This window comes from Pungitius pungitius, chromosome 1, assembly GCF_949316345.1.
Source record: "Pungitius pungitius chromosome 1, fPunPun2.1, whole genome shotgun sequence".
Classification (NCBI taxonomy): domain Eukaryota; kingdom Metazoa; phylum Chordata; class Actinopteri; order Perciformes; family Gasterosteidae; genus Pungitius; species Pungitius pungitius.
In genome coordinates, this window is record NC_084900.1 from 34,543,104 (window position 1) to 34,560,849 (window position 17,746).

A 17,746-nucleotide genomic window follows, 5' to 3' on the forward strand; every position below is an offset into this window, starting at 1 on the left:
GAAGGTTCCTGAACTGGTGTTTGCTCTGCACCATGAAATGTCAGATAAAATATACTATATATTACTATATATTTGCTCATCGTGTAAAGCTTGTAGGCAAACCTCATTCTGCATATAATGCTTTGTGGAAAGTTGAGGGAGAGTTCAAGATTTTTGCATCCATGCAAAGGCGATAAAGATGAAATTATTCTAAAATATTCAGTGTTTAATTTAGCAGGGAACTTCAGACACATATAGGTGAATGTTTTGCTTTTTTTTCTCTAAAAGGCAAAGTGAAACCCAGATGTTGTCCATCTGCTGGTCCATTAATTACTATGGTTATATAATTCATTCTTTTGGAATCCATGCTGCTAGTTTCAACCTCCATTAAAGCACTGCTGTAAAAACAAGAAGTCAAAAAGGACCTTGCAGCTTGAGTGCACCGTTATTACTGCACAGGCTTGATAACACTAGAGGAAATAAAATACATTTGAGAAAACAATACTTTATTTAGAGTCACATAAATCAAAACTTTACAATGAGATTTTATATTGAATGTTAGAGAATATTCCTAATTCAGTTGATTCAAATATTTCTCAAAAATAGCAAGTCGTTGCGCACTCACATGTATATTTGTGTAACAAAACGTTATTAATCTAATAGTTCCCTTTTTGTTTTTTTCACAGTTCATAAATGTGTACAAAGTAAGAATAATTCAAGTTCAGTACAAAATGAGAATATAATGCAAAAAATGATCCCATATCATAATGATGGTAAGAGTCATAGTTTTCTGACAGTGGACTCTGTAAAACACGGCTTTGTGTTTGTAGGATTAGTTGTGCGTCCTGCCACATCCTGACATGTCATCATAATGTCATCATGTGTGTGTGTGATACTGTGTGCGTGTGTGTTTTGGCATTTACAAAAGTTTATGTATATCTTCCCAGGACAATATTAACCGTTGTATAACAAAGCACACAAAACTGTCCCTTTTGTATCACATCATTCTTACACTATTCCGTCCACTTTCAACTTTTTTTTTTCTATCTTAAACACTCACTTTTCTCAAAGTTTTATTTTTTATTCCTCCTCAGTTTTTGTGATCTCAGTAAGAAATCACGCAGTTCATCTCATCAGCCAGCTCCTCCTCAAAGCGGGCCATCGACTGACTGGCCCCGCGAGCTATGAGGTCGGTGGCCGCGCTCTCCATGTCGTCCAGACTCATGTGACAGGCCTCGGCGATCTCCCGTTTGGCGAAGCTCACAAACTTCGGGTCCCTGGCGTAGACGCCGAGGCCCTCGGAGATCAGGATCTGACGTTAAGCAGGAGAGAAAGAAATGAAAAACGAGGAACAACGGTGTAAAACAGAGATTACGTTCTTAGCCACTCATTGTCTGCGTCAATATTAATTATGTCCAATGAGAGTGTTCTCTTCTTACTACTGAGCAACACTTTGTATGGTATTGATAGTATATCAGAGCATACATATCCTTATGTATGTATATACAAAAAACCCACGCTGCTTTACTGCTCACCGACTCCACCAGGCTGTCCGCGCTGCCTTTGTCCACGAAGCCCTGTCCGACCGGCGGCATCCTCATGCTGGTGAAGGTCCGGGTCTGACCCGGGTACCAGCCGGGGGCCCTGCCGCCCGCCGGGAGGCTGGCCGAGCCGTCGCTCCACAGCGGCTGGCTGCTGCCCGTGGCTTCGTCCACCAGGATCATGGGGCTGTAGACGAGCTTGCCCCGGCGCCCCGAGGGGGGGATCACTCCGGGGAGGTGGCCGGCGCCGGCTGCTGTCGCGTTCACCCAGGAGGCCGAGGACGCGCCGCCGGGCCGCGAGTCCAGGCTGTGCTGGTTCTGAGACGAGGGAGCGGGAGAGAACCGGTGAATCGAGATGATTTGGGAACCGCCGACGTTCTGGGGGCTGTGTGTGTGTCGTCGCTTTACGTGTATATGGGATCTCAGTGGGGGTGCGGTCCCGCGGAAGGTCCCCGGGATGGGGAGGTTGTCCACACTGCTCTGTGGCCTCAGACACTGAAGGTTAAAGGACGGCTTTCGGCCTGGAACAACATGCAGAGAAGTGGTCGGAAACTCGGCAAACCTACAAAAACCTTCGGGTTATGTGACATTATGGTCCTGCGTGCGACTATAACGTCACATAACCCGAAGGTTTTTGTACCAGCATCACGTCTTCGGATGAACACGCGGTAATTGCAACGCAGAAATCTTAAAATGGTTGAAGGGTCTGTTCAAGGTACATCAAGTTGTGTGGTTGCTCTCAAAGCCCCTGATAAACTGTATTATTGTCACCTTGTGGTATGAGAGGAAGCAGCCGCCTCCTGACGAACTGGGTGCCATTCTCGCCTCCACTGTAGCCGTTCCCAGCGTAACCCCCGAAAGTCCTGCCGCTTCCATTCATCGCGCTCCCGTTGCCGTTGGCGCTGACGATGCTGCCGCTCTCAATGTCGCCCGCGTACCCGTCGTATCCGTTTGAGGTGTACGGCGTGGGGCTCTCAGCGACACTCTCTCCATTCATGTTGCCGCCGTTGTACCCGGTGACGTCGTAGCCATTGGCGTCACGCGTGTCATGCGGTACCTCCTCGGCGCTAACGGCGCGCTCCAGGCCCGGTTCGTTGATGCCCGTCTCGGCTGGTGCAGGAGACGCGGCTTCTGGGTGCACGTACCTGTAAGATCCAATTTGTCTATTTGTTAACTCATAACACACATGTTGTCACACGTCTCCTTCCTTTCGCTTGTTCCTTACCCATTTATAGGTGCTCCACCAGCAGCGTCCTCCACCATGCAACAAACCTGCTCCTCCACGGTTGCAGCCAGCACAGCTGGTTCTTCCACTACATCCGGTGCGATGTCCGGGGGAGGAGGAGGAGGAGGAGGAGGAGGAGAAGGAGGAGGAGGAGGCAACTCATCTATGGGTTCCTCCCTGAACAGAAGAACAAACAGCTCGCTGTGACTTAAACAAACACACACAAAACAAAAATCCCAAATGTGTGAGTTAACGTCACATGCGGGGGGGGGGGAACAGACCTGAGGGGCAGGGCTTCGGACCTCAGAGGCTGCTCCGTCACTACGCTCACTCCCGCCAGCTCGGACCCCGGCCTCTGGTGCACCTGCAGGCCCACCACCTGCTCCGTGACCACCTTCTTGGACTCGTTCTCCATGAGCACGGTTACCTGCTCCACCAGCTTGTTTATGGGCGACAGCGCGCTGCCGGCGAGCGGGACGTTCAGGGAGGCTCCCGGCTCGCTATGGAACAAGTCGTCGCCGCCCGCCTCGCCTTCCACGCCCTCCTCTTCTTCGAGGTCACAGGCCATGGCCAGACGCATCTCCGGAGCCAGATCCTGCAGCGTGCGCAGCCCGAGCTACGAACGCACACGGCACAGAGTTTGAATGTTTGATCTCCTGTCGCCCACAGACACAAAAGCTTCTGCAGAGTTTGACGTTTTCAAAAGCATCTCCCGGAAGAGGAGAGTTCAAGACGTCTGCATATTCCGGAATGATTCCTCCCATCTTATTTCGAAGACAATCGTGGTCCAGTAATGTGAACCGAATCATATCTAATGTAGAAACTGGATGTTTTTTAAGGCTGAATGGTTAGAAGAGAAGTGCTTTTATACATCTATCTGGGGATTATTTCAAATCCAAGCAACCCCTTAAATCCAACACACTCCTCCTTTAAAGTCACCTGCAGAGAAGCCGCCCTGTCCTTCCTTTTGGATTTCCTCTCTCTCTCCTTCCTCTTGCGGTACTTTTTAAAATAATCCTGAATCAGGAAGCTCGCATAGAACTTCCCACAAGTCACTTCCTCCCCTGAGAAGGAAAGAAAAGGAAGTTACTTCCAGTCACTGCCCCATAGAGGCAAAAGTTGAATTGATCACTTTCACTCCCTCTCCCTCTCGGCTGGTTCACGTTGTACCTCTAGGGGGAGGAATGACTTCATCAATGAGTTTGGGCCTGGTGCGCTTCCACAGCTTCTTGATGATCAGCTTCAGCTCCTCGTTCTGCTTGTCGATCGGGCCTGCGGGGCAACAAGTCCCTCAACAGTCACCGAGGGCATAAGACTCTAATAATACACAAACGAGATCCAACCTTCAGTCTTGATCTTGAGGGAGGTCCGCACGAGGGCAAACAGGGTGGCGCTGAAGGTGACCGTCCCGTCGGAGTGCAGCGGGACGTTCATGGCCACGAGTCTCTGGGGAGGGGGGGGGAAAGAGATGTGTGCGCCTGTTCGCGTTCCCCCGCGGGGGGGACGTCGCATCACAGACTCAAACTCACCTTGCAGGCGACGCGGTGAGGGCACAGTTTGCCGAAACCGAGAGGCGGCTGGATCCTTCTCAGCATAGTGACCACGTCGATGTGCTTTATGCGGCCGCTGCGGGGGGGAGGGGAGGGGGGGGGGACAGAAGGTCAGGCATTGGCTGGCGGATGAGAGAATGCCGAGGAGCAGCAATTCTTACGTGGCCTCCGGGTCGTAGTCGGACCAAACTCTCTTGAACTCGTCCAGGTGGTGGGTGCCGAGCACGGTCCAGTCCCGCGTCAGGTATTCAAAGTTGTCCATGATGACGGCAATGAACAAGTTGATGATCTTGAGGACAGAACTGATATAGTCATTCAAAAGTAAAATTAACAGACCCATTGAAACGAATAGCTACTAATAGTCGATGACTGCAATGTGACCTGTGTGATGTAACACTATCCGCTTTACTTCCATCTGACTGTGATCCCGCTCGACCCGATAAAGCCCGCAAAGCACCCGTCTGAATTAATTATGCCTCAATTCAATTTAGCGCTCCGCAGGCTGTTTTTTTTTAACGTTACATTTGAATGAGGGCGAAAACGTTTTTAACTGCAGACGCCGTCCTTGATCCTCCTCACCAGGTAAGCGCACAGCATGAAGAAGCTGATGAAGTAGATGTAGGACAGGTTGCTGCCGCAGTTGAACTCCTCGCCGGGCTCAGTGTCGGCTTCCGGGTCGCAGCGTCTGCCGGGCAGCGCTGCCAGCATGATCTCCTGCCACTGCTCTCCGGTGGCACACCTGCGGGGTGGGGGGGGGGACACAGGGACAGGTGCGTGCTTACCTGTACCCACCGTACCTACACACTGAGATCCTCTGAACCTTTTTGGAAACGTCGTAATACGCAAGGCGTTGAGCCGGCAGGACGCACCTGAAGAGCACCAGGACGGCCATGAAGAACGTCTGGAAGTTGCAGTTCCTGTTGATGTGCGTGTCGTCGTCGATGGCCACTTTGCCAAATGTCTGAGGAGAAAATCCCTTGTGAGAAACAGGGTCAATATGATAAATAATTATCATTTATTTCTGGTCCCGGACTGCCTTTGGTGAGAGAGACTCGCCTGCATGCCGATCACAGCGTAGATGAAGAAGATCATGGCGATGAGCAGGCCGACGTACGGCAGAGCCTGAGCGCCACAGAGATCGCGATTACATGGGAAACAACCAAAGCGGGGTGTCGTCGGGGTTCGGGTGGTGCGAGTGATTCTGTCACCTGCAGCGATTTGACGAAGGTCCAGAGGAGCGTTCGGATGCCCTCTCCCTTGCTGAGCAGCTTCACCAACCTCAAGACTCGGAACAAACGGAAGAATGTGATGGAGACCTTCCCGCTCTCTCCTTTACCGGGACCCTGGAGCAGGACAAGAAAAAAACAGCTAGATGTCGGTATGTACATTTGCGTGTGTGTGTGTGTGTGTGTGTGTGGTTCAGTGCTCAGGTATGCAGTATCTGGGAGTGTAAAATACAGAATGTTCGGCTCTTACCTCACCGTGGCCCCCTCCTCCCTGAAACAGATAACAGAGGCCAGGTGAGAGCAGAGAAATGTAAAAACCAAGTCCCTTTCAATTTCACTGAATCCTACAGATATACAGGTAATAAATCCATTAAGCAGGTGCTCTATCTCTACGCTCCTTTTCATTCATTATCTCTCCCCCCCCCCCCCTCTCTCTCTCTGTGATTACTCTGTCAGCTGAAGCCGATCACATCGTCGCTGTCACACAAATGTTCTCCTCTCTGCCGCTGTCAGTTTTCATTTCAGCTCGGGTCAGGTGCGACCCCCCCCCTCCTGTAACCGGTCAGCTTCACGGCCTCCTCATCCATCAGCGACCCCCCCCTCCAGCGACACTACCACCTGGGTCCAGGCTGACCTCAGCATCCTATGCTCCAATTCTTAAAGTGTCTCCTCATTAAAATTAAAATACTGGAATCCACCAATAAAAACCAAAATAGTGAAACATTTTCATTCTGGCGACTGGATTCTCCTCTGATTTTATCACCAGAACAAAATGAACTACTACTTTGGGACTTTTCAATCATTAAGTGATATTCCTCTGGATATTTCCTGGACAAATGGTTTATTTTGGGTTAGACTCACTGCATTTAAAGCTTTTATCAAACATATAAAACACTTTGTGCCAATGATCTTGGAATCTTGTAGAAACAAAGCTTTTTCAGAGAGCAACAGCACGTCACACATTCACTTAGTCACACATTCACTTAGTCACACGTTCACTTAGTCACACATTCACTCAGTCACACATTCACTTAGTCACACATTCACTTAGTCACACATTCACTTAGTCATACATTCACTTAGTCACACGTTCACTTAGTCACACATTCACTCAGTCACACATTCACTTAGTCACACATTCACTTAGTCACACATTCACTTAGTCATACATTCACTTAGTCACACGTTCACTTAGTCACACATTCACTTAGTCACACGTTCACTTAGTCACACATTCACTTAGTCACACATTCACTTAGTCACACATTCACTTAGTCACACATTCACTCAGTCACACATTCACTTAGTCACACATTCACTTAGTCACACATTCACTTAGTCATACATTCACTTAGTCACACGTTCACTTAGTCACACATTCACTCAGTCACACATTCACTTAGTCACACATTCACTTAGTCACACATTCACTTAGTCATACATTCACTTAGTCACACATTCACTTAGTCACACATTCACTTAGTCACACATTCACTTAGTCACACGTTCACTTAGTCACACATTCACTTAGTCACACATTCACTTAGTCACACATTCACTTAGTCACACATTCACTTAGTAACACATTCACTTAGTCACACATTCACTTAGTCACACATTCACTTAGTCACACATTCACTTAGTCACACATTCACTTAGTAACACATTCACTTAGTCATACATTCACTTAGTCACACATTCACTTAGTCACACATTCACTTAGTCACACATTCACTTAGTAACACATTCACTTAGTCACACATTCACTTAGTCATATATTTACTTAATCACACATTCACTTAGTCATATATTCACTTAGTCACACATTCACTTAGTCATATATTCACTTAGTCACACATTCACTTAGTCACACATTCACTTAGTCATATATTTACTTAGTCACACATTCACTTAGTCATACATTTACTTAGTCACACATTCACTTAGTCACACATTCACTTAGTCACACATTCACTTAGTCACACATTCACTCAGTCACACATTCACTTAGTCACACATTCACTTAGTCACACGTTCACTTAGTCACACGTTCACTTAGTCACACATTCACTTAGTCACACGTTCACTTAGTCACACATTCACTTAGTCACACATTCACTTAGTAACACATTCACTTAGTCACACATTCACTTAGTCACACATTCACTTAGTCACACATTCACTTAGTCACACATTCACTTACGCTCAACTCGGAGACGGCGATGTCCAACACGCTGCCCACGACGATCAATGCGTCAAAAGAATTCCACGGATCGATGAAATAGTGCTGCGGGGGGGAAAGAAGGAACAAAGAGCGTCAATCACGGACAGCCTGGACGGGACGCGCGTTGTCCCCCAAAGGGTCAAAAAGCGCGAATGCCTCACATGAACCCGCAGAGCCAGGAGCTTTATGATCATCTCGATGGTGAAGACCACGGTGAAGATCATGTTGAGGATGTCCATGATGGAGGTGAATCCTTTGGACTGCTCGTAGTGCTGCGAGAGAAGCTCAGCGTCACGGGATACTGAGAACAGGTGGAAGGTCTGCGTGTCGCATGGGGAGGTCTGAGGGTACCTGAACGGCCAGAGTCAGCGTGTTCCCCAGAATCAGCACGAACATGATGTATTCAAACTGGCTGGAATTGATGATTTTCCAGAATTTGAGCTGCGACGGGTTTTTGGGGATGTAGATCTTTATGGGTTGGGCTTTCAGAGCGTAGTACACACACTGCCGCTGGACAGCAGGAAAAAGGAGGGATTGTTAAAAAAAAACAACAACAAAAAACAGTTTGACACATGAAGATGCATTTAATGGAAGTTTTTACTTGATTTTTGTTGAGTTCACAGTTTTTGAATTCAGCCTCTCCTTGCTCTCGAAATGTGATGATGACGAAACCCACAAATATGTTCATCATGAAGAAGGCAATGATGATGATGTAGATGATGAAAAAGATGGAGATTTCGACTCGGTAGTTGTAAATGGGCCCTCGGTTGATGGCGTTGGCGTCCACGGACCGATAGAGGAGCCTTTAAGCAGACATGAAATAACACTCGGGATAAAGAACATTGATGATATTTATCTCTTATTGTCAAAGATTCAGACAAAAACTAAAACTGACAATGAATCGAAACAACTTGTACTTATGTAGCTAAAAACCTGATGTATGCTACTTTTGTTAAATGTTTATATAAAAATAATTGTATATAATAAATTGAAATAAAAAATGAGAATCTTATTTTTCAATAATCCCATTTTCAAATCAACTGTTAAATTCACTTTACATTCCTGTTTAGCTCATTTATGGAATCATTGAGACATTTTTATAAAGTGCACCGTCACATTCATTACCAGATGTTAGATTTAAATCTAAAACATTCTTTTCGTGGAGTTCGTTGACAACAAAAACAATAATAATCCTTTGCATTTCCAAAAAATGTAAATGTCCAACTCACTGTGGCCATCCTTCAAATGTGGACACAGTGAACAGAGCCAGCATGCCCATCAGCACGTTGTCAAAGTTGAAATCACTGTTTTCCCAAATCCTCTCCCTCACCATGGGGTGGTTCATGTCCCCGTCTTTATAGACCACAAACGTTCCCCTGAAATCAAACAGACGCACGCGTTCAGCGAGCGCGGCGTGTTTCCTGATGTGCGAGTCGGGCCCACAGACTACACATGTGTCTCATCGACCTGCACTCCACAGGGTCGTGTTTGGCTTCATCTGTGCAGCTGTAGAATCGGCCCTGTGAGATCAGAACACAGGAAAGCGCTTGTTAATGTCATAGTGAAAGGTGTGTCTGGCCTTTTGGTTTCATTTACATTAACGATCAAAAGGGAGGGGCAACATAGAACTTAGAAATAGTCTTCATTTCTGTGTGAAGATGGACTTAAATGTCAGACGTGAAGCGCTTCACATTTAGTGATTTAGCCTGAGAGATTCTCACAGAAGCTTCTCCCTTTTATTCTTATCGATATTAAACAGCTCCAGATATGAGCCCAGTATAATACAACAAGTGACCTCCGTGCCCTTTATTTAACCCCGGCATTAGACCCAGTGAGGGAACATTTGCCTTGAAGAGCTGCACTCCAATACAAGCGAACATGAACTGAAGCAGCGTTGTGACGATCAGGATGTTGCCGATGGTGCGGATGGCCACGAACACACACTGCACCACATTCTGAGAAGGACACGGGACACAAAATGTCAGCGTAATTCAGCACTCAAACACAAATACTTTTTTGTTTTTTTAAAAGAAAGTGGTGTTCCACCTTTAGTCCTTTGGCTCTGTTAATGGCACGAAGAGGCCTGAGCACTCGCAGCACTCTGAGAATCTTCACCACAGAGATCGCACTTGAACTGAGGGCAACGATGTCAAAATATTCAATAATTTATCATTTAAATCCGATTGGAGCGTGAAACAGAAAGTATGAAGTCTAAAACTACCGTTCTGTTTGTACGAGTGTCAACTCACTGCAGGAAGAAAGATATGAGGGACACGCCGACCACCACCAGGTCCAGCAGGTTGAAAGCGTTCCTGCAGAAGGAGCCGGAGTGCAGGAAGGCCCCGTAGACCGTCATCTAGACACCAGCGAGGGAGCCGAGGAGGAGACGTGAGCAAAAATAAGAAAAAAAGAAAAGGCACTTTCTTCCATTCGCTGAACGTTTTGGTCAATTTAGGCCGCCGCCCCCCCCCCCCCGTTACCTTCAGCACGATCTCCACCGTGAAGACGGAAGTGAAAACGTAATCTGCATAGCCGAGCACCTGCGTGTCAGAGAGGCCGTTATCAGTAATCTTCTTTATGGTGAATAACGATCAGATGGACGTGGTCATTCTCACTATGTTCCTGAACGAGTGGGATTTGATGGGATCCTCGGCAGCCAGGGAAATACTGCTGAGGATGATGAAGACGAGGATGAAGTTGGTGAAGTAGGGGTGATGGATGAGGTTGTGGCAGGCGACTCGCAAACTGACAATGGGAAGGAAATGAAATAGAAAAGTCGATTTTTTTTGTGAATTGAATTTTTAAATCGTCGCATTATAGGAGTGTAGCAGAATCAGGTTCATTTGCCAATTACCAGTTTTTCTTTCCCAGAATGAAGAAGGAGCTCCCCTCGGGGATTGGGATGATCTTCTCTTTGGGCCCAGAGAACTCGGGCTTCAGCGGAGCGACTCCTGCGATGAAATACGGAGGAAGAAAATAGGAAATGTATCATGGTGAGTCCAAGGTATCATCAGGGCGGCCGTTTCTCCTGCAGGCAGCGATGTCCTTCAACCTCACCCTCCAGACCCTCGATGACCCTCAGCTCCTCGTTCTCCTGCCAGTCGTCCTCCTCGTTCTACACACGGGGAACAAAGGATCAGCTCTTTGACATTTACCACGTGTCCAACATGGTGCAGGAGGAAGGTAATTAAGATTCTGTACCGCCGCGTCTTCATCCTCTTTTTCATTGTCCTCGTCCCATTCGTCATCATCTTCCTTCTTCTCCCTAAAATTCACGAACCATCAAGCAGATAATCTAAGAGGGGACTGTCATGTTGCTCAATGTGGAGATCAGGTGAGAAAGACGAGTGATGAGTTATAAAAGAGGCCGACGCCACTCATCATCATCATCTCTTCACATCTTCAACTTACTCGACTACGGTCTTTCCGCCTCCTCCCGCCAAGTTGTCCACGGCGATGGCCAAGAAGACATTGAGCAGGATGTCTGATCGCAGCGTTAAGGAGTGCACTCTGCTCCATTTGGATTTAAAGACCAATCACGCAATCAATCACCCAATCAAGCGCCGACCATCGGGCCCACAGACACCGAGAAAGGATTCAGTTGCCGCAGACGAAGAGGATGACGAAGTAGATGCAAACCACCATGTTGGGAAAGATCGGCCCCCCGTAGGCCATGATGCCGTCGTACATCACAGCGTTCCAGTCCTCTCCGGTGAGGATCTGCAAAAAAAAAGAAAAAAAGACACAGAGGACTGTCACCGTAATATGTACAATTCATTGAACAGTTCATTGCTGGTGTGTAAAGGGGTTTATGTTTGAAGGCTCATATTTATCTTGTAGAAACGACCTATGTTTTTGTTTTTGGCTTCCTATGTTTCTAAATGTTATCTCTAAATTTGCAGTACTTTGAGTTTCACTCACCTGAAAACAAGTGAGCAGAGCCTGAGGGAAAGAGTCGAAAGTACTTCTCTTCATCTGGGTCTCGTCAAAGTTGAATTTCCCTCCGAATAACTGCATGCCGAGCAGGGCGAAGATGATGAGGAAGAGGAAGAGCAGCAGCAGGAGGGAGCAGATGGCTTTCATGGAGTTCAGCAGCGAGTTGACCAGGTCGGACAGAGCGGCCCAGTGGCTGGGAAAGGAAAAAAAAGTTTTAACAGAAGAGAGAGATGAACTACTTATTTCCCTCCTGAGCTCCTGGACACCGGTTACCGGGTCATCTTGAATATCCTGAGCAGTCGGATGCAGCGCAGCACGGAGATGCCGATGGGCGGAATGAACTGCAGCTCCACCAGCAGCGTTTCGAGGATGCCGCCGCACACCACGAAGCAGTCGAAGCGGTTGAACAGCGCGTGGAAGTAGATCTGCAGGCCGAAGGCGTACATCTTCATCAGCATCTCCAGGGTGAACAGCAGCAGCAGGATCTTGTTGGCTCGCTCTGAGGGGAGACCAACGGAGAAGGAGAACGGTTTGTTCTTCTCTCGACAGAGCTGAGCGCGAATGATCGGGGCGAAGAGATTCTCACCTTGCATTTCCGTGAGCCAGCTGGGCTGTCCGTAGTGCTCCGAGGCACTGGCCACCGTGTTGAGGAACACCAGCAGAAGCACCAGCCAGTAGAAGTTGTTGGTCTTGGCGGCCACGCGGCAGTTCTTCCTGAACGTGTGATTCAGCTGGCACAATTGGTCACTAAAAACAACCAGGGGAACGTGAAAAAAAAACTAAATACCACTCAAGTACAAAAGGAGAGCTTTGGAGAGGTTTTAAATTCCTCATCTTACCAGAAGCTATTCGCCATCATCTTTGCCCTGCGGACAGAAGAAAACGCGCATATGGTGAATGGACCTCCTCGAACGTCTAAATGGCGAATGACAACTGCCGCTGCTCCTCTGTTGTCTTACATGAGAGACGCACAGAAGCCACTGTCATCGTCGAGGTACGCGATGTCGTCGTCCGAGTCGGACTCCGCTGCACACGAGAGAGACGGAGACAGAGACGGAGACAGAGACAGAGGATCGGCCGTCAAGGGACGCTCACGTTAAAACCGGCACGCCGACCAAACCTCCGACGTACCTCCGCCGTCCTCGTTGTGTTTGTACCAGCCAAACTTCTTCATCATCTTCTTCTTTGCGATCGCAGCACCTTTGAAGTGAGACAGAGGTTGGACGTTGTGAGGAGGTGTGAAGCCCCGTGTGTTGATTTTCGTTGGCGTGTCTTGGTGGATGTGTCACAAACTAACGTTTGTTCCCTTCTTCGTCCACGTCCTCGGCCTCTATGAGCCAGTCCATGTAGCCTATCATGTCCTCCTCCATCTGCTTGCTCTCCTGCGCCTGCTGCAGCTCGCCGCGCGCGACGGCCTTTTCTCTCTCCTTGGAGAACTCGCTGTGAAAAGGTCAAACTCGAAAAACTCAAGGAAAGGCATTGGGCAGATTCGCTTTGCTGCCCGGGAAGGCGACCTACCCGCTCAACACACCCAACACGAGGTTGATGATGAAGAAGGATCCAAAGATGACCAGAGAAACAAAGTAGACCCACGGAATCTCGAAGCCGATGGCGTCGTTCATCTGTGCAGAGGGGCCGGGTGAGCATTTTCAACTGAAACAAAAAGTGAGCGTGAAAGCGAAGTTGTACCCAGTAGAGGACGTCTGTCCAACCCTCCATGGTGATGCACTGGAAAACCGTCAGCATGGCGAAGAAGACGTTGTCAAAGTTGGTGATGCCGCCGTTCGGGCCTTCCCACTTGCCGCGGCACTCGGTCCCGTTGCCAACGCAGAAGCGCCCGCTGCCGGCGAACGCGCAGGGCGACGGGTCGTCTTCTATCATGAGACCTGCGGGCAGAAAGCAGCACTGAGTCGGACAGTGAACCTCACCGTGAACCTAACCGCACTGAACCCCCAGCGGCGTTTGCGTGCGCACTGTCCGGCGGCGCACAGACCTGTGTATGACCAGATTTATATTTAACATTTACATTTAACATTAACATTTATATTTAACATTTATACATAACATTTAACATTTACATTTAACATTTATTATTTAACAACTTTGTGTTACTGCCAAACATTGTACTTGGAAAAGTTGTTGCATGTATTTACATGACATTTGTCTCTAAATGTTTTTTTTATTCATATGATAACGCTAAATGTACGAAAAACGCGCAGGATTTTAGAACGTACAAATGGCGCCCCCTACCTGTGGCGCTGGAGTAGCACGTTTTGTGCATCCGCCCGATGAAGAGCTCCAAGCCGATGATGGCGTAGATGATGATGACGAACATGACCAACATGCCGATGTGCAGGAGGGGCACCATGGCTTTCATGATGGAGTTCAACACGATCTGCAAACCTAGGCACACGCACACGAAATTTGTGTCACGGGCAAAACGCGCGTTTTAAAAAAAAAAAACACGTCTCACGGGAGCCGCCGGCGGGGCGATCGACGCACTCGGTACTCCGGACACGAGGCGGAGGGGCCGCAGCACCCTGAACGCCCGCAGGGCTTTGACGTCCAGGCCTCCGGGCTTCCCCGCGGCGTGGTGGGCCTCTCCCGGCTTGTGATCGGTCATGCCCTCCGCCATCACGCTGAACAACCTGCAGAACAGAACAGAACCACGCCAAAAGTCAGGACTCCGCCTCCCACGAGCGAGAGGACGTCATGCGAGATGAAAGTACCCGACGATGACGATGACGAAGTCGAGCAAGTTCCACCCGCTGCGTATGTAGGCGCTGGGGTGCATGACCAGGCCGTAGGCAAGGATTTTAGTGAAGGTCTCGATGGTGAAGATGACGAGGAAGACGTACTCAACTTGTTCCTGAAAGAAAAGGCCAGGTTTACACACGTTTTGGCGAGATTGAAGTGTCTTGATAAGTCAGCCAGTGTGTTTTTCAATGGAATGAATATGGAAAGGTGTTGGAGAGAATGTCAAGTGATTGTGACGGTAAAACATGTGGCATTAACAGACTTTTTTTCATGCGTCTTTCTTCTACCGGCGTGTCTGATCAGTAAAGGTTGACCGGCTTTCTGACCTCTTAACTTGCTGCCTAACACACGCTCTAACATCTGCCCAGTGAGGCCTCTCTGGGTCTCTTCTCTGTAACCTTCAGCTTAATGCTTCCAATCACCGCTGCGACGTCAGGATGACACAATAATACAGATGTGGTTATAGTGTGAGACTCATTGCAACCAGTAACATCCCCCAGTGCTGATTTGAAGTGATACAACTCACTGAGGAGTGTGCGTTTGTGTGTGTGTGTTAAACTGTCAGCTTACCTTCTTTGTGCAATCCAATAAAGGGATCTACGTACATCTATCCTGCTGCAACTGTGTGTGTGTCACTGCAAACCTTTTTAATAAAATCTCCTAAAATGCTATTCACACGTCAATTTGACCTCTCTACAAACAAGGTAAGGATGACTTCCACCCAAGAAATAACTACAATGTGAATGGCTTATTTGCACTTATAGAAGGCTGTTTGTGGTTCACGTTATCTCACACATAATACAAAGTAAAAACAGGACGGTTTTCAGTTTTTCTGCTGTGCAATTTACGATTTATGGGGGGAAATAATAAGAAAGGGAAGGAACAAAGAGGGGGATGAAGCAGATGGTTGGTGGACTTAAAGTCAGTCATGATCCCTGACAAGTCACCTTCACTCGGTCACACCGTAACTTTTCTGCCTCTAACACCATTACCATCGCAAGGGACACCGAGGTTCTCACTAAATGTTGCAACCTTTAGCGAAATACCAAATGAAGCGGCCGCAACGAATCCCGCGTGCGTCTGTCAGTTTCCACTAATGAGGACGAGAGAGAGAGAATCATCTCGGGGGAATCACAGGAGACGTTCTGACTGGAGAGTCTAGCCTCGGAAACAGGATCATAGGAAAGGCCTTAGAGACTTAGATCACCTCGTCATTGAGTGAAGTGTCCTAAACTTTTTACACCTTCAGTTTCCAAGGAGCAACAATGCAGTCTGAAGTAGAAAGCTCAGTATGATCAAAGAGCTCCGGCATCTGTTTGATTTATGTGCTGTTCTCCGTGTCTTTCTGTTTGATCCATTTGTCAGTGCATCGATATGGACAAAGCCATCATCAGTCACAAGATGAAGGGAACGGTTACTCACCAAACACACAACCTTCTTGTGGAGTTTTTAAGTCGTTTTTTGTAACATTTGTGCTGGAACAAACCGTTTAGTATAAAGTGTAAATTTCTTCATTGTTCTCTACTCTGGGGATTTCCAATGAGATAAACTCACGCTCCCTTTACTTTCTTTATTCCCTCTTTGTTGATATCAAGTCCGTACGCTCGAGCTACTGTACATCCCTCCACTGGGAACTCACCAGCTGGTGATTGGTGGCGTTGGAGTCGTCATCTGGGTACGGCTTCGTGACACCCATGGCCACGCAGTTGGCAAAAATGGCGAGCAGGATGAAAATATCGAAAGGCTTGAAGATCGTCGTTAAGGGCACAGCTGGCCTCGTGAGTGTACATTTCCAGGATTAGTACCCACAACAGCAGAACGTAAAACGTCTCTAGAACACATTGTACATTTGAATCATATTCCACATGCAGCACAAAACAAACAGTGAAGGATATTTCCACTCTACCAGGGCCAGCGCTGCCATGCGGATGGGGTTGCTGAGGGTGAGGCAGCAGAGGGCTCGGGGGGCCCTGAGGGCGGACTTGTTCGCCTGCATCGCCTTCTTGGCCCCCCCTCCTCTCTTTCTGGCCGAGCCGCTCGACCCAAGGGTGTCGGACTTCCCCCCATCCCCCCCAAGGAGGGCATCTGTCAAGGAAACAGATATTGAAAAAATAATCAGTATCTCCGTTATTCTGTGTTTCCGAGCATCCTGATTGTGACGAATGTCAAAGGAGGAGAAAGTAAAACATGTGGTTATGATCAATGGTGATGATGTGAATTGTTTTAAAGGTACAATTTCATTTTTTTGGCAAACAGAACTCGACCGGTGGATGCCTTTATTGTCATTTTATGTTATTGGCGTGCAGCTTTGACTTCTTTCTCACACATGTCATAATATCGGCGCAGTGTATTATCCAGCACAATTAATGACAGACCTAGTAGCACCAGACAGGTATCCTGAAGGCCCCATATTGAAGGACCCGATGTGACCTACTTCTAGTGGAAGCAGCAGGGCACTTAGCGCAGCACTATCCCCATGTAGGTGATCAACTGCTGACAAGGCCCTGCACCAAGTATAAGCCTGAGGACGCATTTCTTCTCTCTCCTTAGTAAAAAAAAGAAAAGACGAGCCCCCAATATGAGAAAAATAACTACTTTAACTGGGGTGCTTAGTACTGGGAGTACTGAATGTGATGCCCTGCTGTGTAATTATTGTTGATAATAGGAATTCCTGCTTAGATTAGAATGGTAAGAAACGTGCATTACTATCAGGATGAGATATGTTTGACCAGTTATGCATGGGTTTGTCTCGTCAGCACGTGGTTTCATATTAAGAGTTAATTTCCTTGCTTGGCTTTAAAAGGTACAAAGCGCACTCTCTTACCTTTCTTTGCATCCATGTCCGCAGTTTAAAATCACTTCAGAAAACCCACCATCAACTCCGCAGGCGATCCGCGATGCGCGCTGGAGCGCGGATGTAAATTTAGGCCCCGAAAGACAACTTTTTCTGGGGGTAAAAAAAAGAGAACCATCTGGCGCCTGTCATCTCATCACCACGCGCGGCCCGCCGCGGCAGCTGAGCGGCTGGAGGCCATTCTGCTCGACACCTGCTCGTAGAAACAAAACCTGGGGCGCGTTTTCTCCCGTGCAAGTAAATAAAAAAAAGAAAACAACTGAAATGGCTTTTTATCCCCCCCCCAAAAAACGCAGGCACACAACGGTGATAGAAGTGTTATTGAAAGAAACGCGTCCGCGTGCCCGCGGTGGTCAGCCGGCAGGATTAAACGAGTTGAGCCGTTTAAAAGGATGACTGGGGGAATCTCTCACTGGGGAAGGTGGAGGAAGACGTGCCCTGTGGCTCCGTGGGG

At 47.9% G+C, this 17,746-nt stretch overlaps 1 protein-coding gene across 1 annotated transcript; it reads right to left on the minus strand.

The window, feature by feature from the left end:
• Positions 1 to 502: 502 nt before the first annotated feature.
• On the minus strand, positions 503 to 17,278 carry cacna1fa (calcium channel, voltage-dependent, L type, alpha 1F subunit a). The gene is given in 47 exon segments (XM_062565587.1): positions 503 to 1,291; positions 1,515 to 1,838; positions 1,929 to 2,041; positions 2,292 to 2,665; positions 2,746 to 2,922; positions 3,027 to 3,361; positions 3,685 to 3,809; positions 3,916 to 4,017; positions 4,089 to 4,191; positions 4,275 to 4,371; positions 4,457 to 4,584; positions 4,875 to 5,034; positions 5,165 to 5,256; positions 5,352 to 5,417; positions 5,504 to 5,638; positions 5,772 to 5,792; positions 7,725 to 7,808; positions 7,907 to 8,017; positions 8,097 to 8,255; positions 8,347 to 8,548; positions 8,975 to 9,121; positions 9,213 to 9,265; positions 9,593 to 9,700; positions 9,792 to 9,879; positions 9,995 to 10,101; positions 10,226 to 10,285; positions 10,361 to 10,490; positions 10,600 to 10,696; positions 10,803 to 10,860; positions 10,947 to 11,010; positions 11,157 to 11,229; positions 11,330 to 11,465; positions 11,667 to 11,874; positions 11,955 to 12,180; positions 12,268 to 12,428; positions 12,521 to 12,547; positions 12,641 to 12,707; positions 12,813 to 12,881; positions 12,979 to 13,121; positions 13,200 to 13,303; positions 13,371 to 13,567; positions 13,932 to 14,084; positions 14,184 to 14,329; positions 14,411 to 14,598; positions 16,078 to 16,182; positions 16,345 to 16,523; positions 17,263 to 17,278. Coding segments are annotated over 47 exon segments (6,225 nt in total). The 3' UTR covers positions 503 to 1,084.
• Between the last annotated feature and the right edge of the window lie 468 nt (positions 17,279 to 17,746).